Source organism: Hyperolius riggenbachi, chromosome 2 (assembly GCF_040937935.1).
Source record: "Hyperolius riggenbachi isolate aHypRig1 chromosome 2, aHypRig1.pri, whole genome shotgun sequence".
NCBI classification, from domain to species: Eukaryota; Metazoa; Chordata; class Amphibia; order Anura; family Hyperoliidae; genus Hyperolius; species Hyperolius riggenbachi.
This window is the reverse complement of record NC_090647.1, coordinates 354,055,935-354,079,266: the sequence shown is the minus strand read 5'-3', so window position 1 is coordinate 354,079,266 and position 23,332 is coordinate 354,055,935. Positions and strand designations below refer to the sequence as shown.

Genomic DNA, 23,332 nt, shown 5'->3' with positions numbered 1-23,332 from the left:
GGACATGAGGAGAAATACGCTGATCTGAGGTGGTAACAGGTAACTAAATGAGCTGGAATATTGCTGGAATATAACTAGCTATACCACGAGTCTGTGTTTATACTCAAAAAAAAATAAAAAAAAATCAATTAACCCTTCGCACACTCAGTGCGAAGGGTTAATTGATTTTTTCTGTTTCTAGCCACACCCCCTTCAGCACCTCCCTTTCCCTAATAATTTATTTAATGTCCTAACTAGAGGCGATGTGCCTGGATATATGTATGTGTTTACACTCAGACTGGCTGCCTGCTTGTGGGGATTCACTCCAGGCTGCATCCACTTTACAAGCTGCTGAGAGGGGCAGACAACTGTCTACAATCAGCATTATTAGTATCTTTATCAGTCAAGAGAAGCAAAGATAATAAACACACATTGCTACAATATTTAACCCCTTACCACCATATCAATAAGATTCTTTCAGCAAGGTGATAATTAAAGTATAAACTGAGGAGTTGATAGCAACTCCCCTGTGCAGAGACATGGTCTAGCCCTCTGGGAACCCAGTATTTAGATACATTTTGTATCCAACACTGACGCCAAAACTGAGGGAGGATTTTACAGCTGAGAGGAACAGCTGTGTGAGGAATCAAATTGCTCCTAGTACTTGTCCTAATGTGTGCTACAACATACAGCATTTAAAAATAAATGCATACATCGATAGTATTCCTTTAAATTACAGTTAGCTCCGCACTCATCCGGTCACTGCCACGCCCATTTTTGCAGGTGCTATCCACACCCATTTTTGCCGCAGGTTACAGCCACACCCATATTTTGCCACAGGTCATAGGGGCCCACAATTGCAATTTTGCACAGGAGCCCACTGCTGGCTGTGTCCGCCACTGCGTTAGATCCCTGTCTGATCAGATTAGATCAGAGAGGGATCTATCTGTTGGACAATCGATCAGTGTATGGCTGCCTTTACAGCAGACACAAATCCTAAAATTAAATCTGCACAGTTTCTACTTCCTCATTCATGGAAGCAGACGTATTGTTTACAGCCTGTGCTTTCAAATGGGTTTATCTGCTATAGGCAGTCATGTGACACAGGGGGGATCAAATTACAACTAGTGATTAGTCACAAATGAGGGGGAATTACACAGACTAAACTCTCTAAATACTTGTGTCCTGTGCAAGAGTTCAGGTTCACTTTAAGATGTGATCTTATAGTCATGGCAGCCGTCGATATCCAGATATGTGTAGTTAAATAATCTGTCCATCATGTAATTTTGAAAATAATTTTAACAGCTAATGCTGCAATCTGAGGTAAAGGTCATTCTGATTCCTCACTCTGTGTTTCCTCTCCTCAGGCCTGCAGATTAATGTTTTATTGTCTCTACTCAGTGGCAGTCTATTAAGTGTCCCAGAGCTAAAAATACATGAACTATTGACCTCAGAGGGTTCTCTGCCATGAGGTGCCATGTTGAACTTCCAGTGACCAGTATGAGAGAATGTGAGAGTGATAACACCAAATATAACACACCCACTCCCCATTTACAGCTGAGACCGTGTAACACTAGCACATAACATGACCCTGGGAAATGTCTCATTGGCCAGAATTTTGACATTTTTCATTTCGGGGCATAATCACTATTGTGGCCAGCGGTTTAGACATTAATGGCTGTGTGCTGAGTTATTTTGATGGGACAGCAAACTTACACTGTTCTACAAGCTGCATGCTGACTACTTTACATTGTGGCAAAGGGGCGCATGCACTATACTGTGTTAAGCAGAATAATGTGCGTAAAGTATTACTGCACAGTGAGTAGAGGAGCCTACATGCATGACGCTCTACTCATTGTGCAGTTTTGTCCCATGAAAATATTGTGTCTGTCTGTGTGTGTGTTTGCATCTGCCCTTATCTTTGTGGATGATGGGGTGTGGTGCCCACCCTGGATATACTGTATATTTTTACTCAGCGGATGTGTGTGTACATATATTATATATATGTACTCATTTCTGGTTTACAATAAAAAAAAATCATTTACTGTAACACTTAAAGAATGACAGTTGTCTAACGATTCTTTGGTATTTAAAACATATATGATGAAATGCCCCAGCAATGTGCGCACATGTTGCATGCCTGGCAAATGCTATTCCATATTTATGCAGTTTTTATAGTTATATAACCATTTCTAAGAAAATTGTCTGCAAAAGTGTAATTTTTCTGACCAATGTAAATATATTTGCATGTAGAAAATACTTGCCTGTATTAAAAGACTTCCCTGCAAAATACATTTACTAACCATGGACAGCGCCTGATGATATTCAGAAGCAAGCTACAGTAGATGCATCATAGGTAAAAAAACAAAACATTAAGTGAGGGCTGAGTCCTCACAAGCAAGGAAAGCATTAATGTCTTGAAGCTTAGAACACCTTTTTAATGTTCTACATGTAACGTAATTACTCCTAGTGAGCTGTCCTATTTGCTTATGTTGGTACAGGCTCTTAAAATATCCATTCACCTTCTTTAAAACTTTAATAATTAACTGTGTACAGAGCCACCTTTTATTTAACAGTGTTTCAAAGAACATCAGGTTTGCAGGATAAAAACTTTTATTCTGTGCATCACACCTTTCTAAGGCCAGGGTCACACTTAAGGGGCCCATACACCTAACGATTTTCCCGCCGATATACGGCCGATTCGATCACAGTGATCGAATCGGCTGTGAAATTGCCGCGCACACCGCTGACGTTCTGCGTTTCCGTCCGAAATCGATCGTTCCCGTTGATTCCCGTCGATCCGTCCGTGCGGAAGATTTTTCTCAATCGCCGGCGGGTCGGGAGTGCGTCGATAGCCGCATTCGAATGCCCGACGACCGACGCAATACAGCGGGTATACATTACCTGTTCCGGCCGGCGCGAGTCCCCTGGCCCCCGCTGTCTTCTCCGCTCTGGTCTGGTCTCCGGTATGCTTCACTTCTTCCTGCCCGGCAGGAAGTTTAAACATTAGAGGGCGCTCTACTGTTTAAACTTCCTGCCGTGCAGGACGAAGCGAAGCATGCCGGAGGCCAGACCAGACCAGAGCGGAGAGGAAGACAGCAGAGACCTGGGGAGTCGCGCTGGCGGAGCAGGTAATGCATGCGCGGGGGGTCGGAGCGGCGGCAGCACCACCACCACCACAGATTGTGAACGGTTTCAGGCTGAAATCGGTTCACAATCTGTTTGCAGTAAGGCAGCTATACGATCCCTCTCTGATCAGATTCGATCAGAGAGGGATCTATCTGTTGGTCGAATCTGATGGCAAATCGACCAGTGTATGGCCACCTGTATTTGAATCGCATGTGTTTTAGAAAACGCATGCAAAAATGCACATTGGTATGCATTTTTAAAACGCTCAAGTTCATTCTTTTTGCATACTGTATGCAGAACGCATACATTCTACATGCAATGCTTTCCTATGATGAAAAAAAAACGCATAGGTTTTTGCCCAAATAAGGTTATAACTAATGAAAAAACAGTGAACATTAATTATTTTTACTTGTTAAATATGAATAAAATAAAAAAATGGAAATGCATAAAACCGCACACGGAGAGAGCGAATGCATTAAAAAAAAACCGACCATAGCAGAATAGTTTTCTGCATGGATAAGTGTGACCCTGGCCTAAAGCACAGTATTCTTAATCTATAAAAATGGGAAAAAAGGCCTCTTTTGTTCCCAAAGTTCCCTAGAGGTGGCCACTAACAATCTAATTTCTAGCAAAAAATCGTTTGACCGATCAGATAATACTGATTGGAAGTGAAATCGTTCACTACACCATCACCGAACCAGTGTTTGCTTCCTATCTATCGCAAACAACAAGAAAATCCAAATTTTAGTTCGACAAAAATCCAATCGGACGACTTTTTTTTTTTTTATAATCGATCGTAATCGATTGTGCCCATCAACAAAAATTATTTATTTATTCAAGTATTTATATAACGCCAACATATTACGTAGCGCTGTACAGTTTATTGTCTTGTCACTAACTGTCCCTCAGAGGGGCTCACAATCTAGTCCCTACCATAGTCATATGTCTATGTATGTATCATGTAGTGTATGTATCATAGTCTAGGGCAATTTTAGGGGGAAGCCAATTAACTTATCTGTATGTTTTTTGGGATGTGGGAGGAAAACGGAGTGCCCAGAGAAAACCCACACAGACATGGGGAGAACATACAAACTCCTTGCAGATGTCAACCTGGCTGGGATTCGAACCAGGAACCCAGCGTTGCAAGGCGAGAGCGCTAACCACTACGCCACCATACTGCCAATCCTATCAGAATTTCTGATTGCTCAAATGATTTTTCACTAGAAATTGGACCGTTAGTGGCCACCTTAAGGCTGGATTCACACTTGTCTGTTTTTCTTTGCATTTTGTTACATAGGAAAACTGAAAAACAATGTTAATCAATGGGCTAGTTCACACTTGAATGTTTTTGCTTTTTTTTCACATGCAGAAAACAACTGACAGCAGTGGAGCACTCTCAGAAAACTAAATATTTATAATATATACATTTTCATTTATAAATATGTATGGGGTGCTCTCAGTGCCATCATTGATATTTATGGGGTGCTCTGTGCCATCAACAACAACAACAACAACAACAAATAACATTTGTAGAGCGCTTTTCTCCCATAGGACTCAAAGCGCATAAGCATGGCTCAGACCATTGTGGTACAGAGGAAGAATTTTATAAAGTCCGGAAGTGCCAGGCTAAACAGGTGGCTTTTCAGTCTGGATTTGAATAGCTCCAGGGATGGTGCTGTCTTTACTGGGTGTGGCAGGGAGTTCCAAAGAGTAGGGGCAGCATGACAGAAGGCTCTATCTCCAGATTTTTTGAGGTGCACTCTGGGAGTGACCAAGTTTATAGAACTAGCTGATCTGAGGTTGTGAGAGGTGTGGTGCAGCTTCAGCAAGTCCTTCATGTATCCAGGGCCCAGATTGTGCAGGGATTTGAATGCCAGCAGTCCAATCTTGAAGAGTATTCTCCATTCTACTGGTAGCCAGTGCAGTGAGCAAAGGATCGGTGTAATGTGACAGTGGCGAGGCTGGTTTGTTAGCAATCTGGCAGCAGCATTCTGCACTAATTGCAGGCGACGCAGGTCCTTTTTGGGGAGGCCAGCATAAAGGGCATTGCAGTAATCCAGCCGTGATGTGATGAAGGCGTGAACTAGGATTGGAAGATCCTCTGGGGGAATCAGATGTTTAATCTTTGCAATGTTCTTCAGATGAAAGTAGGAAGATTTAACTACAGATGAAATTTGGTTTCTGAAACTTAAATCCCCATCGATTAGTAAGCCAAGGCTGCGCACAAGGTTGGAGCTGTTTATGTCTGAATTTCCAATCCTGATTGGTGTTGCTTTAGGATAGAGCTGTTTTGATGGCAAGCACTGGCTTTGGACAAAGAGGACCTCAGTTTTGTCAGCATTCAGTTTCAACCAGTTATCATTCATCCATGCCTGTAGCTCAGCTAAGCAAGAGTTTATTTTTGGAGTAGGGTCTGTTCCACCAGGTTTGAAGTACAGGTACAGCTGCGTGTCATCAGCATAGCAGTGGTACGTCAGGCCATGTTGTTGGATAATTGTACCGAGTGGTAACATGTAGATTGCAAACAGCAGAGGGGATAGGATTGATCCTTGTGGCACTCCCAATTGTAGAGGTGCAGGTTTGGACATGATAGGTCCTAGGGATACTCTCTGTGTTCTGTCAGTCAGGAATGATCTGAACCACTGGAGGACTGATCCACTGATGCCACAGTACTCCTGCAGTCTGTTAAGCAGGATTTCATGGTCAACTGTATCAAAAGCCGCTGAGAGATCCAACAGGATTAGGATGGAGCATTCCCCTCTGTCCCTTGCCATGAGCAGGTCGTTGCAGACTTGGATGAGGGCTGTTTCACAGCTGTGGTGTTTCTTAAAGCCAGATTGTAGAGGGTCCAGGATGTTGTTTACTGACAGCCTGGTTTCAAGTAGCAGATAGACAGCCTTTTCAATAACTTTACCTAAGAAGGGGAGGTTGGAGACAGGTCTGTAGCTGCTCATTGCATCTGGATCCATGGAAGGTTTTTTAAGAAGGGGCTTGATGATTCCTTCTTTTAAAGAGGTAGGAAACCTCCCTGCTTGCAGAGAGCAATTTACTATTTTGTGAAATGCTGGGCCAAGCAGGTCACGACATTTCAGCATATGTTTAGTTGGTCCAGACAATCTTAAAAAATTTACCTTACTTTATCAAATCTATTTCTCATTTATTTTAATTAAGAACACTATATTTATTACATAGAATGTATTTCTTCAATTTAATGTGTCACTTTGACAAATAAAGTTTCTTTATTCTTGAATGTAAACTTAAAATGTATTAGATTGAACTACTTTCATAAAACCCACCACGCACCATTCCATTTCTGACAAAATTGATCCGATTTTTCCAACCCTTCTAATCGATTTAATTGAGAAAAACAACAATTTTGATTGAATTTATTGATGGAATAAAAAAAAATTCTTGATTTTCTCCCACAATCTATCATTATAATTGAATTGTGGTAAAATCGAACAGAAAAATTGTAATGTGTGGCCACCATTAGGCTTGGTTCACACATAGAAAAGGTGTCCTGTCAGTTTTTTACAGTTTGCATCAGTGTTGCATGTGCTTCTTTGCCTGTGTTCACACATAAAAGGTGTACATTTCCGGTCCAGTCAGGTAAAACTGATAGAAATGTGATGCATAACTGACAGGACAGTACTGGAATGGACCGGAAATGTACAGATTTATGTGTAAACAAAGCCTAATGGTAATCTACAGAGTCTTGCACTTCAGAGGTTATGTGACCCCTTGCCTGATACAAGACTAAAAACAAACAATCCCATAATACAGCCAACACCACAATATGACATACACATTTTCCCATGAATTGCAGCTCCCATTGGAAAGCATGGCACATAACTGCTTATTACTTTCACTTTGTAGTGTTAGAATTCTGAATTGAAATCTTGTCTGCATAGAGTTTGGAAAGGAAGCTGAGCGCCTAATTATCAAAATATATAAATCAAAGTAGTGCTTCAATGGAAAAACCTTTCACAGACGGTTGGTGTACTTGCATCAAAAAACGACATCTCCCGACATGCGTTGTGGCAGTCGGAGAAGTACAACTCCGCTGGCAGATTCAATCTGCAGCACCTGCGAGATTCCCTGGAAGAAGATGGATGCCATCATAAGAATGAGGGGCTAGGGAACAGCCCCACAAAGGTAAGTACTGCCTGTCAAAAACTCCCACAGCAGGACTTTGATTGCTGAGCCCCCTGAACTGCAGGAGGCCTGGAACCCACTAGAGCGATTTTGTGAGTGTTTAGTGAGCGATTCAAACCGCTAGCAATTTCCCTAAATGCTCAACTAATGTTAATGGATGGGCCAAATTCAACTGGAGCGATTGCGATTACCAAAACGCAGGACATGCAGCAATTTTAGCGTTAGCGTTTCTGCGATGTAAAGTATATAAACGCTGGCATAATCGCTCATCAAACCCTACACAGAGCGATTTTGCTAGCATTCTGAAGTTACTGCACACTGTAAAATAATTAAAATTAATTGAAAGGACCAATCAGAATTAAAAACGCTAATCGCTACACAATTGCTGGCAAAAACCTCACACTTTTTAAAATCGCTGCCAAAAACGCTCATGAAATCGCTTACAAAACGCTCACACAAAACGCTAGCGATTGCGATTAGCAATAGCGTTTTGTAGTGGGTTCCAGCCCTTCAGTGTCACTTACCCACTACTGTAGCTACATCTAGGGCAGAATAATTCTACCAACCCATGGTAAGTATAATACTGAGTCATAATAAGCACCCTAACTACCTCTGACTTTGCTATCCCCAAAAAGTTTTTATACTCACCTCTCAACCTCAATACAGATTTTCATACAAGCAGCACCCAGTTTATCTGATTTAAGGAAATGATCTTTCTTTGTTACTATATTTTTGAAGCAGTAAGAAGTATTTATTTTCAAAATATTCAGTTTACACAAGAAATAAATGTTCCGGAGTTCCTATTTTCAGGAGAGCAGAGGTGTATTTAAGGTGTGACGGGTATGGCATGTGCCCTGTCCCTGACTGCAGGAGGTAGCATGTCTGCTTCTCAGAGGGACAGCAATATTTGTTAAGTCTCTCTGTGTGCTGCAGCCTCGCCCATCCACTACAGCATGGCCCTTCCATCCCACACAGGCTGTGATTCAAAGAGAGACAGCCTGCCCCTGCCTGGGCTATTCCTCCACTAATACGGCGCTATTGACATCACATATGGTGTGATGCACAACCATAAAAAATTGCATCCGGGTATACTCTGAGGCAATGAAGATGAGCTTTTCCATTCACTTATATTGAATGAAGGTGTACTGCTTTATACCTCATAGTGGACAACAATGCTGATGAACAATGCACATCACTGACAGTATGAATGGGCCCGAAGTGGATCTGTCACTAACAATCTCTGTCTCTAAGGAGATCTATTCTGTACTAAGGCTAAGAAACTCAGTTTGATTACATCAAAGAACAAGTGGAAGCAAGCAAAGTGATGTTGAAATGATCATGTAATACCATAATTTGTTTTGTCAATTAAAAGATTGATGAGTGTGACTTGATATATGAGCTAAGATTATGGTAAAAATACTGTGAATGTGAGATGTTTGGACAGTTTCAGCGTGTTGTACATGTGCTATTTTCCCAAGATATGCCACTGCTTGAAAGCTAAAGGAAAGCTAAACCCAATTGAAAAAAATGAGTTTCGCTTACCTGGGGATTCTACCAGCCCCCTCCAGCCATTCTGTGCCCTCGCAGTCACTCAATTAACATCAAGAAAGGATTCCGTGGGCACCAGTTACTTAGAGCTTATATTTATTCCAGGAGCATATGCAGACTGATGACAAAAAACGGTGTAAGATCTTAATACATCACCCTTCCGGGGCTGCAAACATTCACAGAGATGGTATTCTTGTCGACAACTGTTTTGCGCTAAAAGCGCTTTTTCTTAGACATGACTCCTGGCGGGGAGAAGCTCGCACGTCAAAAAGCCCGGCGTTATAAAGGCGCCGGGACATCCTCCATTAGTCCGGAACGCCCCCTCCCCCTGCCACCACCAGGCGGAAGTACGTCAGCGCTCCAACTTGGAGCGCATCTGCACATCGCCGCTCATGTCGGAACTCAGCCGCTCGCCTGTCTCACTCAAGCGTCACAACATCCGCTTGGTGCGTTACTAGGCAACCTCCCGTAAATACGGAGCATCCCACTGTGGACAGAAAGAAAGGTGTCCGCAGTGCTGGGATGTTTTGTGGAGTTCAGACACCGGGTAACAAATGAAGGGGGGGGGGGGGGCGCGGGCCAGACAAAAAAGAGAAGGAGCACAGGCTGCACAAACCAAACATACAGGAAAGTTAATTACCTCCCTAGAGGATAGTAACATATACCGTACATAAGCTCAAATACAATTGCGTAAAGCTTTTTATCTATCCATACATACTATGTGTTGGAGACAGAGTGTGTAGAGAGAGACCCAGTGACAGGAACAGAATTTCCCAAAAATAGAGACAAGAGAGTCCACATCAGTACTAATATTTTTCCAAAAATACACTAAATTCATTGCGATCATTAAAGCCCAAAGGCCCTAGGGCATCAAATCGACTGATTAGCAACAATTCTCTTTGTGAGAGCAGATTATCTCTAATACCCCCACGTCGTGGGGCTTTCACTAGCTCAAGACCTACCATTTTCAAAAAGTTAGCATTAGCATTATGCATCTCTCTTACATGATTAATCAATCTTAATGCACCTATTCCCTTTTTAATTGATCGGCGATGTTCCACCAATCTTTCACGAATTGGTCGAGTGGTTTTCCCTATATAGAAATAAGAACAGGGACAGAAGATGCCGTAAACAACGAATTTCGTCCTACACGTAATGAAGTCCTTAATTTGGTGCGAATATCCACCTAATTGTACATGGACAATCCTGACCATGTATTTACAAGTGGGACAGTGTCCACATGGGAATGATCCCCTACAGGGTGATCTGTTTAACCAGGTTGGAATACGGTCTGGGACATATTCACTTTGTGTGATCATTGATCCAATAGTGGGTCCGCGTCGAAAGGAGATGAGGGGCCCCCCAACACTTTTGGGGAGATACCCTCATCCCTCTCGAGCATTTGCCAATTACGATCAATTATTTCTCTAATCCTATGAGACATTGGTGAAAAATCAAAAGTGAAAATGAACTTATCTGGTTCTGGTTTCCCATCACTTTGCCTATCCAAAAGGGTCGATCTATCCATTAATGGCACTTTATCAAGAGATTGATCCACCATCATAGGATCATAGCCTCTTTTTAGAAAACGCTGACACATTTCCCGTGCTTGTATTTCAAAATCCTCATTCATAGTGTTGTTCCGTTTTAACCTTAGGAAATGATTGTAGGGAATTTAATTTTTTACATGGTGGGGATGATAGCTATCATTATGCAAGGCGGAATTAGTTGCTGTAGCTTTGCGAAACCCTTTTGTGATTAGTTTATTCCCCACCACCTCCAAAGAAAGATCTAGAAAGGAAACCTTTTCACCTTTTCACCCCACTCTCCAGTAAACTGCATATTTATATCATTTTGTTGGAGGTATATTAGGAATTCGTCAAACTTCTCCCTGGTGGATCCCCATATGACAAGCACATCATCCACATACCTAGACCATGTTCTCAGATAACATCTATAGGGATTTCTTTCCCCATAGATGTAAATGGTTTCCCACTTGGACAAAAATAGATTCGCGAATGTGGGCGCTACCGACGTCCCCATCGCTGTTCCCGATATCTGTCTAAACCACTCCCCTCCAAATCGAAAAGCGTTGTTTTCAAGGATGAAGTTAAAACATCGACAGAAAAATTCTCTTTCCAGAAGATCACGATGTCCCGTCTCTATGAGGAGGTTGAATATCGTACTGACACCCAATCGCTGCGGTATCCTGTTATACAGGCTTACCACGTCGATGGTTGCCAGTCGATCACCCTCGTACCAACCCATTTTCTCGACCATTTGCAACACATGTGACGTATCTTTCAGATATGAAGGGATCTCAAGGAGGAGTGGTCTGAGAACATGGTCCAGGTATCTGGAAAGGGGCTCAGTCACTGATCCCCTCCCAGAGACGATGGGCCTGCCCGGGGGATCCACCAGAGACTTGTGTACCTTGGGGAGGAAGTATATGACTGGCTTCTTTGGAAGGTCAGGGAGTAAGTCATCTCCTAATTTGCGACTAAGGTAACCTGCTTGCACCCCACTTTGCAACAAAGAGCGAAGCTTGTTTGTATAGATATAGTGGGATCTGATTTTAACTTTATATACGTTGTTGGGTCCTCAAGCTGTCGCCTTGGTTCTTGCAAATATTTATAAGTTGACAATACCACAATGTTACCCCCCTTATCCGCCTTTTTTATTGTCAGATCATGACGAGCTTTTAGCCATTGTATGGCTCTCCACTTTCTAGGAGTGAGGTTCCTCTTGTCATGAGGGTACAATAAAGCTTTTGTTTCCCTTAAAATCTGACGTTGGAATAGATAAATTGCTGATCCTTGTAATGGCTCCTCCGGTTCCCTGCCGCCAGCTAGTTTCGTTTTAGCCGACTCGGAGTCGGCGGGCCGCCCCGCCTATCATTACATGCTTTACCACGATTACAGGACGCTATAACAGGTGTCAACGCATGCAAAGATATGTGTTGACACCCCGCTATAGCATCCTGTAACCGCGGTAACCCGTGTAATGATATGCGTGGCGGCCCGCCAACTCCGAGTCGGCTAAAATGAAACTAGCTGACGGAGGGGGACCAGAGGAACCGGGAGTGACATTGAGGGCACAGTATGGCCGCAGGGGGCAGGTAGAAGCCCCAGGTAAGTGAAACTCATTATTTTCAATTGGGTTTAGGTTTCCTTAAAGCGAAACTCCGACCAAGAATTTAACTTTATCCCAATCAGTAGCTGATACCCCCTTTTACATGACAAAGGTATTGCATTTCACAAACAGACCATCAGGGGGCGCTGTATGACTGATATTGTGGTGAAACCCCTCCCACAAGAAGCTCTGAGAACCGCGGAACTCTGGGCAAACTGCCACAATGTAACAATGTTCACAGACAGGAAATAGCTGTTTACAGCTGTCTGTAACAGCCAAAACAGCTAGGAGCAGCTACATAACCTGCCCACAGTAACAATGTCACCATGTGATACAAGTCAGAATGTGAATCTGGGAGAGGAAAGATTTTACAATGAGCAAACACTGACTAAATCATTTATACATAATTATTGTAAAAATGAAGCACTTTTTTTATTACATTATTTTCACTGGAGTTCCTCTTTAAGTTATGTTAAAAATGTTTTTTCTGTTCATTTAGGTAAAGATGATCCATTTCCTATGGTAGACCACAGAGCTGTCAGTGAACACAACCTGCAGTTAATGAAATTGGTTCGGGAAGGGCAGCACGCAACCACACAGCTTTCCAGAGGCGATACATTAATTGTACACTGCTCTTTAATTTACACCATCAAAGCAATCCCCAGGCAGAATAAGATAATAAAACAGCTACTTGTCTAAGAAGAGGGAAACCTCTGCATCCTCCTTACACTCTCGTGACCTCCTGGGAAAAGTACCACTGCCCAGGACCCTCTTAACAATCACGACCGTGCTCCTCATCATGCACAGGCATGGCCGTACAGTGCGTGCGCAGTAGCTTGGAGCTGCTTGTACATGAGTGGCTTGAGCTCACGGTGCAGATGTAGTTACGAGCGCAGGTACTAGCGCTCGTAAACAGCAGGGAGCATGGCCACGATAACTTATCTGACAAGCTCCTGACTTGTATGTTCCGGGGGTCCACATGCAACAGTAGTCTCCAAAAGCACGTGGGAAACCTCCGGAGGATCTTTTCTTTTTTTTATTCCGCCTCACGAACCTTGTGTGGGTAATTTATCAAATCTACTTTTTAGGTCTTATGTCTTTTTGACTGACAATGATCTGTAACCTTACAAACCATTTTGGACAGTATGATCAGGAGTGGAGATATGCTTTCATCAAGTGGGTGGGGGAGGAGCAGAGGGTGCAGCACTGATGACAGCAGTTCAACTGGTCTTCAAAAAAATTTCTGTTGAAATCTGATCAGGACCAGGTGAGACATTATTTGCTACTCTCTAGTCGTTTTTCTGTTTTGGGTAGTGATCAAGCTTTTCCTCTTCACTTCAGGTTTGCTTGAAAATGCTTGGCTTCCCAATCAATACTTAATAAGAGCGCCTGAAAGGTAGATTCATGTACAATTACAGAGAGCCCAGGGTGTGACTACAAATCACGGGGCCCGCCCCCAGAAAAACTTTGATGGGGCCCCTCTAGTGTTCCCTCAGTGACCCTCACAGGCTGGGGGGGCATCTTGCTATGGTCATAAAACTATTTTGATCATCATGATCTTCACACCCATAACAAGTGTAGCCCCAAAAACACCTGATCTAGAGGATGGACTCCTATATCAGTCAGAGTAAAATAGAAGTTGGAGGCCCCTCGCTTCCCTGGGTCCCCCTGCGATGGCTGATGCTGCTTCCTTATAGTTACGCCCCTGCCTGGCATCCGCTTTGAGCAGCTAACAGTGTTTTAACATGCAGACACAGCACCGACACCATATGCATGCATACTGCAATCAACAGCACTGTTCCAGCAGTTTGGTATTAACCACACCTTTGTCTGCAGAGAAGAGCTTTTGTGGTTTGCCTACTACAATGCAGGAAGAATGCAAAAATGACTGTGATGCTTAAAGGACATCCAAGGTAAAAATAAGCTGATGAGAAAGACAATTGCATCTATCCTCCTCCTAATAAAACCTGACCCAGTCCGACCCAGACAGAAACTGTAAACTCCATACCTGATGTTTAACTCTTTCAGGCAGAGATAGAAAAAAAGGAACACAGCATAGTTATTTGTGTGCTAGGCACTGTACAGACACATGTCTATCTCATCACATCACATGTCACCTTGGTTATCCTCTAACTGCAAGAAGTGCATCTTAAGCTGGCCACTAACGGTCCAATTTCTAGCGAAAAATCGTTCGAGCGATCAAAAATTCTGATCGGACGAAAAATCGTTCACTACACCATCAACTAACCAATCATTGCTTCCTATCTATCACGACCACCAAGAAAATCCAAATTTTCGTTCGACGAAAATTCATTTGGGCGACATTTTTTTCACTCGTTCATAATCGATTGTGTCCATCAATGGAGATTATTTACAACCAAACCGATCAGAATTTCTGATCGCTCGAACGATTTTTCGCTAGAAATTGGACCGTTAGTGGCCAGCTTAAAGCTGCTTTCTGCAGAATAGAACTTTTATCTGTTCATTTTTAGGAAAGATTCTATACAGCCCTATTTCCACCTGATGTGGCGGTCTGTGTTTTTCACAACTGAAAAACACATTCGATCTGACAGTTCATGTGGGCTGTTACTATTTAATGCAATTTTTTTTTTCCATGTGCAGAAAAAGAAAACTGAAAAACTGGCAGTGTATTGTTTTTTCCTGTGCACAGTGCATGTTCATCCTATAAATTACATAGTGGAGCTGTGGAAGATGCAAATGCACACGGTGTCCATGAAAGCTAGGCACAAAAAACATTCCCAGATAAGGAAAAATATCTTGTGGAGATAGGGCCTAAATGTATAGGTAAAGCAAACTTAAAGTACAAAAAAACTTAGAAGATAATTACCTGACTCCATAGAACTAATCCCAAGTAGAATTTTGCTGGAGTCTGTATACTTATTTTGAGTTTAATGCTTGGGATACATGGGTCGACCCGGCGGCTCGATTAGCCGCCGGATCGACTCCCGCCGCGTCCCCGCTCGTCCCTGCCGCCGTCCAGATCGATTCCCGCTCATCCCCGTGGGCGCTTCCTTATCTTCCGCTCGACTCCCCGTTATTGTCAGCCCGCGGGGATCGAGCGGGGTATCGATCTGGCGGGTCATCGGACCTTTTGGAAATAATCAGCTCCCAGCATCAGCGGCTCGATCCACGGTACAGAAATGTACCGTGTATCCCCAACATTAGGGTTGAAAATCTCAGTTTGAACTACGAGCCATATTTCGCATAACATTTACATGCTGTCAATTCAGCTCCCACACTGGGAAATGAAGGCCTGTTTAACTTTAATTTACTATCTTGATGTCAAGTATGTTTGCACAGACACAGAGAGTTTTTATGGTTTCTAATTAGTTATCAGCAGAGCTTTCACTGAAATCTGACTGCATAGACAAGGCACCGGTATATTTACCCTGCAGTGTAAAGGGGTGTACACACACCGTACTGTTACAAACAACGGGTCCATCAGACCCTCCCGCGGGGAGGTCGTTCTGCTGAGAGTAGTACGTGAGTACAGGCTGTTGGCAGACTGATAAGACTGATCCGCTTGGGGGATCCGTCATAAATCCGTCTTATCAGTCTGCCGACAGCCTGTACTCACGTACTACTGTCGGCAGAATGACAGCCCTGCGGGAGGGTCTGATGGACCCGTCGTTTGTAAGAATACGACATGTGTATACGCCTTAAGGGCTGGAACCCACTAGAGCGTTGTTTTGAGCGCTTAGGGAGGTTTTCAAAACGCTAGCGGTTTCCCTAAACGCTCATCTAATGTTAATGGAAGGGTCGAATTCCACTGGAGCGATTGCGATTACCTAAATCGCGAATGCAGGACATGCAGCATTTTTGAGCATTAGCGTTTTGCGTTAGCGTTTCTGCAATGTAAAGTATATAAACACTGGCGTAATCGCTTGTCAAAACCTACACAGAGCGATTTGCTAGCGTTTTTAAATTACTGCACACTAAAAAAAAAATTAATTGAAAAGACCAATCAGAATTAAAATCGCAAATCGCTACAGAATCGCTGGCAAAAAGCATACACATTTTAAAATCCCTAACAAAATTGCCAGAAAACGCTCATGAAATCGCTTACAAAACGCTTATTAAAAACGCTGTATTTTTTATAAGATTTTGGGTCCTGTTCTCATCTGTATTCCAGGCGTTATTACATCTGTTATGGTGTGTTATTACTCATACAGTATGTGAGTGCCTAAGGCAATAGCTATATGTTAATTGTATTGCCGACGCTGTACCTTTCCAGGATCCTGCATTGTAATTCTTTATTGCTGTTACAATAAACATGAGCTTATTTTTAAACTGCGCAGAAATGTTGTAAGGAGAATAATGGGTAGTGGTAGCTAATATTATTATTCAATTATTTTCTGTACAAAGATATTGAAGATGATCCTATGAAAATAGCCATAAAAGACTTCAAGAAAGAAGTAGCTTGTTTGGAATCTCCCACTGTAAAGCGAAGATGTCATGAAGATTCAGTTGCACAAGGGAAAGCGCAAAACGATCTGGCATCCCCCTGGACCCTTGTAAACTGAAAATGTGCTGAACTTATCAACATATAAGGAGCGTACACACACCTGATTCCTTCAAACCACGAGTCTTCAGACCCGCCCACGGCGGCCGTTCTGCCGACAGTTTCCCCGTGTGTACTGTCTGTCGGCAGGCTGATGAGGCTGGTTTTGACCGATCCCCCGAGCAGATAGAAAACACAGTTGTTAGGAATTGGAGTACTCAGGAACTGTTGAATCAGTTTAATTTCCTTTTCTGCTAACAACATTAACAAATGCACCCTTGTAAACTGTTTTATGATGTAGTTAGGTCATGTTTGTGTTTGTTCATTTCTTTTCCTTCATGTAAATTCCAAACCTTCATGGAATAATCAGAAATGGTAATCGAACCCAACCCATGCGACACTGATGCTGTGGAGTTTTCTAGGAAACCATTGTGTGCAAGTCGTTTAAAACAGTAACTTTTATTATCTTTTTAAAAAAAAATATATGGGCATACTTTCTTATAAAATGATTATCAGTCTTGTTTACAAAGCTCAGTAATATGGTTTCATAAACTTATTGCTATACAACAGCTCTGTAGTTTGTACATTTATTAAACGATTTTCACCCTATGGGTCTAAGCAATACGTCATAAAAGTAAAACAAAAATAATAATCTCTTCCCTTTAGATTTCAGGATAAGTCTTTAAAACTTCTTTTTAACATACAACCACAGAGTACATTTTTTGTATTTTGTTAAACCCATCAAAAAGTCTAGTACACCCAAGGCCTGAAAGGTGTTTATCAGGAGTTTTGTATCGTTCTGCATCATTTCCTGTAAACACTGGCTCCCCTCCTCCCTCCTGTATGGAGCAACCTACTGACAACTCCAAATAATTCTGCATCATTTCCTGTAAAAAAAACATTTCCTCCTGCATGGAGCAGCCTACTAATTCTTCACCACCATTCTGGATAATTTTCTGTAAACACTGACTCCCCCCTCCTTTTCTGTATGGAGCAGACTAGTGACCCTTTCCCACCATTCTGCATCATTTTCTGTAAACACTGACTCCCTTCCCCTCCCTTTTTTATGGAACAACCTACTGACCTTTCTCTAAAATTCTGTATCATTTCCTCTAAACACTGGTTCCCCTTTCTGTATGGAACAACCTACTGAACATACATGTAAAAAGGGTGCCAGGTAAATTTGGGCTCCTGGTGAAGCTGCTAGAAGAAATTCAGCAATACTAGGCTCCCTGCACACTGCAAATCCGTTTTCTGATTCCGATTCTGTTTCCGATTCCGATTTTCAATTCCAATTTTCCCTGAATACATTCAACAGAAAAACGGATCAAAAAACGCAGCACACAGTAAAGATTAAAAATCTTAATAGGAATAAGAGATAAAAACCAATTAAAAATCGGAATCGGAAATGCATGCAGTGTGCAAGAGGCCTAAAAAGGCTTACTACCTCCTGCTAACACTAATCCTCCCCCATAGCTACTCTTAAACTAGCCCTGCTGTTAACACTGCCTAACACTACCTGTCCTTTCTTTTACGCAATTTGGGCACCTCGGTAGCCACAATTAACATTACAGTCTGTGGCTGCCCCCAAATTACCAGGCACAGAGCAGTGCCCAAATTACCTACCTCAGCCTACTAAAGCCCACCATTCTGTAAAATTTCCTGTAAACACTAGTTGCATCCCTCCTACCTTCTGTATGGAGCAGCCTACTGACCCTTCCCCATCATTCTGCATCATTTCCTGTAAACACTGACTCCTCTCTCCCCCCCTGTATGGAGAAGCCTATTTTCCCCTACCATTCTGCATCCTCCCCTGTAAACACTATCTCCCTTCTCACCCCTATATGGAGCAGCCACCTGACCCACCATTCTGCATCATGGCTTCCTTCCTCTCCCCCTTGTATTAAGGTGTGAAAATGGCAAGGGTGTTTACATACCACTTATTCTTTCATTTTAAAAAATATATACCATATATTCCGGCGTATAAGACGACTGGGTGTATAAGACGACCCCCCAACTCTTCCAGTTAAAATATAGAGTTTGGGATATACTCGCCATATAAGACTACCCCTCTTCCAACGCACACCAAATAAAAATAAAAAAATCATATACTGGTGCTGTGTATGAACAGATACTGGTGTGGTACTGTGTGTGTTACCCAGTATATAACAGTATATAGTCAATTGACTTGTTGCATTGGTCAACTCTCCTTAAGTAGACTGGTCAGCTCTCCTTGTCTTCCTGTTTATCAGAGCGGTATGGAAGAATAGACTGCGCTCCCTCAGCAACTCCCCCAACTTTTCAGAAGATTTTCAAGGGTTAAAAAGTAGTCTTATACGCAGGAATATACAGTATATTGCTTCAGGAAAAAGACAAATTATATACATCATTCAGGGGTGTTTCCAGGTTCCTGGGAGATCCGGGGCACCAACAGAGAATGACTGTGCGGTGCACGTAGCGTGGTCATAGGTGGGGCCAAATGCACATATACATGAACATAGCACTTGTGTAACTTAAATATATTCAATAGGCAGTATTTCACATAAATAAGCCCCTCACCTGGCTTCTGTCTTCTCTTCGTCTTGCTGGCCTGTGTGCTGTACTCGGCTGGCGGTTATGCTGGGCTTGCTGGTGGTGATGCTGGGCTGCCTGGCTGGTGGTGATGCTATGCTATGCTGTGCTGGCATTGCTGGTGGTAATGTGTGGCCTGGCTGGTGGCGATGCTGAGCCGGCCTGGGGCTTTGCTGGTGGCTTTGCTGGGGTGAGGTCACTTTGCTGGGCTTGGAGCTTTGCTTGGCTATATGCTTTGCTGGGTTGGGGCCTGGACGCTTTGCTTTGCTGGAGGCTTTGCTAGGCTGAGGGGTTTGCTTTGCTGGGCTGGGGACTTTGCTGAGGCCCGGGGGCTCTGCTTTGCTGGGCCTAGGGGATTTGCTTTGCTGGGGCCCGGGGGCTCTGCTTTGCTGGGGCTTCTCTAGACTGGGCTGGTGGCTTTGCTGGCCCAGGGGCTTTGCTAGGCTGGGCTGGGGCCCCGGGGTCTTTGCTTTGCTGGGGGCTTTGCTTCAGCATAGGTAGCTAGGTATAAATGCCTTCAGAATAAGTAGCTAGGTAGGTATAGATAGCTAGGTATAGGGGTCTTCAGTGTAGGTAGGTATAGGGGCCTTCAGTATAGGTAGATAGGTATAAGAGCCTTTAGTTCATTATCGGTAGTTAGGTAGTTAGGTATAGGTAGGTTCATAATAGGTAGTAGGTATAGAAGCCTTCAGTATAGTTAGGTAGGTATAGGGGCCTTCAGTATAGGTAGGTTGGTAGGTATAGGGGCTGTCAGTTAGATAAGTAGGTATAGGGGCCTTCAGTATAGGTAAGTAGGTATAGGGGTCTTCAGTATAGAATCAGAATCAATTTATTTTCGCCAAGTAAGTTTGCACTTACAAGGAAGCATAGGTAAGTAGGTATAGGGGTCTTCATTATAGGTAGTTAGGTATAGGGGCCTTCACTATAGGTAGATATAGGGGACTTCAGTATACGTAGGTAGGTATAGGGGCCTTCAGTATAGGTAGGTAGGTATAGGAGTCTTCAGTATAGGTAGTTAGGTATAGGGGTCTTCACTATAGGTCTATAGGTAGGTATAAGGTCCCTCAGTATAGGTAGGTAGGTATAAGGGTCTTCAGTATAGGTAGTTAGGTATGGGGGGGGCCTTCACTATAGGTAGGTATAGGGGCATTCAGTATAGGTAGGTAGTTATAGGGGCCTTCACTATACGTAGGTAGTTAGGTAGGTATAGGACCCCCCCCCCCCCCTGCTTGTCTCTTCCACCCCCCCCCCCCCCTCGCACATGTGCAAGCACCAACTTACTTGTGCCTCGATTCCAGGATGGATGTGGAGCGCACGACTGCAGATCTCTCTCTCACTCCTGCTGTTTCCCCAATGCTCGGTTTCTGCTAATGATGCGAACCACGTCATTAGCAGAAGCCGGTCACTAGGGGAACAGTCAGGAGTAGAGAGAGATCTGCTGCTGTGCGCTCCATGTCCACGCTGGAATCGAGGCATAGGTAAGCTGGTGCTTGTACATGGGGGGGATGAGCAGAGGATGGGGGGAACGAGCGGAGGGAGGGGGCACGGAATCGCCGCGATCTGAGGTCTGAGGGGGCCAGAAGAGTGCGAGGAAGGCTCATGGGGCGCTCTGCAATTATTGATCGGAGGCACCATGGCAGCAGGTTTAAGGGCGGTGCCCCGGATCAAACCCCCTAGCGATGCGCATGACATTATTCATAAAAATATAAGACTAAATTTAGAATAGAGGTCTTGAAGGTTGTTCTATTCAGACATGCATGGTCACCTATCAAGGCAAGGTGAACCTTTTTTTTTTTTTCTCTTACACTGTTTTATTTGTACATTTTTAGTACAAAATGGATTTCAAGAAGTGGTTTGTTTTAAAATTGCAAAAACACAGTAAGTGCTATATATATATATATATATATATATATATATATATATATATATATATATATACATGCACTCACCTAAATGATTATTAGGAACACCATACTAATACGGTGTTTGACCCCCTTTCGCCTTCAGAACTGCCTTCACTCTTTGTGGCATTGATTCAACAAGGTGCTGAAAGCATTCTTTAGAAATGTTGGCCCATATTGATAGGATAGCATCTTGCAGTTGATGGAGATTTGTGGGATGCACATCCAGGGCACGAAGCTCCCGTTCCATCACATCCTAAAGATGCTCTTTTGGATTGAGATCTGGTGACTGTGGGGGCCATTTTAGTACAGTGAACTCATTGTCATGTTCAAGAAACCAATTTGAAATGATTCGAGCTTTGTGACATGGTGCATTGTCCTGCTGGAAGTAGCCATCAGAGGATGGGTACATGGTGGTCATGAAGGGATGGACATGGTCAGAAACAATGCTCAGGTAGCCTGTGGCATTTAAGCAATGCCCAGTTGGCACTAAGGGACCTAAAGTGTGCCAAGAAAACATCCCCCACACCATTACAGCAGCACCACCAGCCTGCACAGTGGTAACTAAGCATGATGGATCCATTTTCTCATTCTGTTTACGCCAAATTCTGACTCTATCGAGACTCCTCAGACCAGGAAACATTTTTCCAGTCTTCAATTGTCCAATTTTGGTGAGCTTGTGCAAATTGTAGCCTCTTTTTCCTATTTGTAGTGGAGATGAGTGGTACCCGGTGGGGTCTTCTTCTGTTGTATGCATCTGCCTCAAGGTTGTGCGTGTTGTGGCTTCTCAAATGCTTTGCTGCATACCCCGGTTGTAACGGGTGGTTATTTCAGTCAACATTGCTCTTCTATCAGCTTGAATCAGTCGGCCCATTCTCCCCTGACCTCTAGCATCCACAAGGCATTTTCGCCCACAGGACTACCGCATACTGGATGTTTTTCCCTTTTAACACCATTCTTTGTAAACCCTAGAAATGGTTGTGCGTGAAAATCCCAGTAACTGAGCAGATTGTGAAATACTCAGACTGGCCTACCTAGCACCAACAACAGTGCCACGCTCAAAATTGCTTAAATCACCTTTCTTTTCCACTCTGACATTCAGTTTGGAGTTCAGGAGATTGTCTTGATCAGGACCACACCCCTATTGCATTGAAGCAACTTGCCATGTGATTGGTTGATTAGATAATTGCATTAATGAGATAGGGGTTCCTAATAATCCTTTAGGTGAGTGTGTATATGTATATATGTGTACAGTATGTGTGTCATGTTTACATTGCCTTTAAGCATTATACAGTAATTGCTATTGTTCTAGTGCACGGCATAGATTTTTTTGCAGAATATAAAAAAAGGATCTACCATAAACATTAGTTTTTATCTCAAATATAAGCTGTTTAGGTATTTAGTACTCTGAGCACTTAAGCTTCTTTTTTATGAAATATTCATATGGAATGGATAATGGTGGTCCTCACTTTGTACTGAGCGAGCCACTGCTTCTGGAAATGTGGCAATACAAGGTCAGGGCAAAAGACATTCCTAGCACCTGAAAGACACAAGAAAGCATAGTGTAATGGCATCAATACTAATAGAGCTTTCAAAACTGATCAGACTGTACGATACATAGCAGAACATGTAAGTGTGAATGAAGTGAAATGCAGTTGTTCACCTCAAGAGAAATTTTGATTGTGGATAGCATAAAGCTTTGTAAAGAGAAATGTACAAATGCCCACAACACACCAGATGTCAATAAAATCCCGATCTGTTTATTGAACATCCAAATGACAGGCTGGTAGCGTTTCAGACAAACAGGTCCTTAGTCAGCTATTGCTATTAGTTTCTAGGCTCCTTGCTATACTTTGTACCACTTAAAGGTGGCCACAAACGAGGTTCAGCAGGACAGCCAGGTAACCTGCATTGTTTAAAAGGAATTAAATATGTTGGCCTCCATATCCTTCTCAGTTCAGGTTTACTTTAAAGGTTTTCCCCATACCTATTTATAGAGTAACTGTTAGGCTGCAAAAGCTAATTCAAACCTCTATTCTCCTGTGTTAAACAGTTTAGAAGGAAGCCAAAAAGGCAATACTGAAGTTAAAAATCTCTCTTACTTTGATTTTTGCTGAATAGCAAGCCTCTTTATTCCCAAGCTCCTAAGGGGGCCGGCAGGCCATAACAGATACTGCAGAGCATGCTGGGGCTGCTTCTTCTCCCCAGTGCACTACCTTGGCTCCTCCCCTTAATTTCCCTATCCCACCCTAAGGCTGCTTTCACAGTGAGACATTACAGGCTCATGTTACAGCAGCTTGTATCTTGCAGCCCAGCTCACAGCACTGAAAAATCAATGTGCTGTTCACAGGGCACATGTTCCGTTAGAGTATACTGCATGAGTCCGCTATTGTTC

At 43.1% G+C, this 23,332-nt stretch overlaps 2 protein-coding genes across 3 annotated transcripts in view; one reads left to right on the top strand and one right to left on the bottom strand.

Annotated features, from left to right (window-relative positions):
• Positions 1–12,530, top strand: part of LOC137546797 (uncharacterized) — an 80,405-nt gene extending 67,875 nt beyond the window's left edge. Inside the window, exons 5-6 of the mRNA XM_068269653.1 lie at positions 2,233–2,335; positions 12,443–12,530. Of these exons, the coding sequence (XP_068125754.1) occupies positions 2,233–2,281 (49 nt within the window). The 3' untranslated portion in view covers positions 2,282–2,335; positions 12,443–12,530. The remainder of the gene's footprint in view (positions 1–2,232; positions 2,336–12,442) is intronic.
• Positions 12,531–20,533: 8,003 nt separating this feature from the next.
• CD53 (CD53 molecule) overlaps positions 20,534–23,332 on the bottom strand; it is a 110,882-nt gene continuing 108,083 nt past the window's right edge. For both annotated transcript variants that reach the window (XM_068269651.1, XM_068269652.1), the window contains one exon: positions 20,534–22,477. In XM_068269651.1, coding sequence (XP_068125752.1) covers positions 22,403–22,477 — 75 coding nt within the window. In that variant the 3' untranslated portion in view covers positions 20,534–22,402. The remainder of the gene's footprint in view (positions 22,478–23,332) is intronic.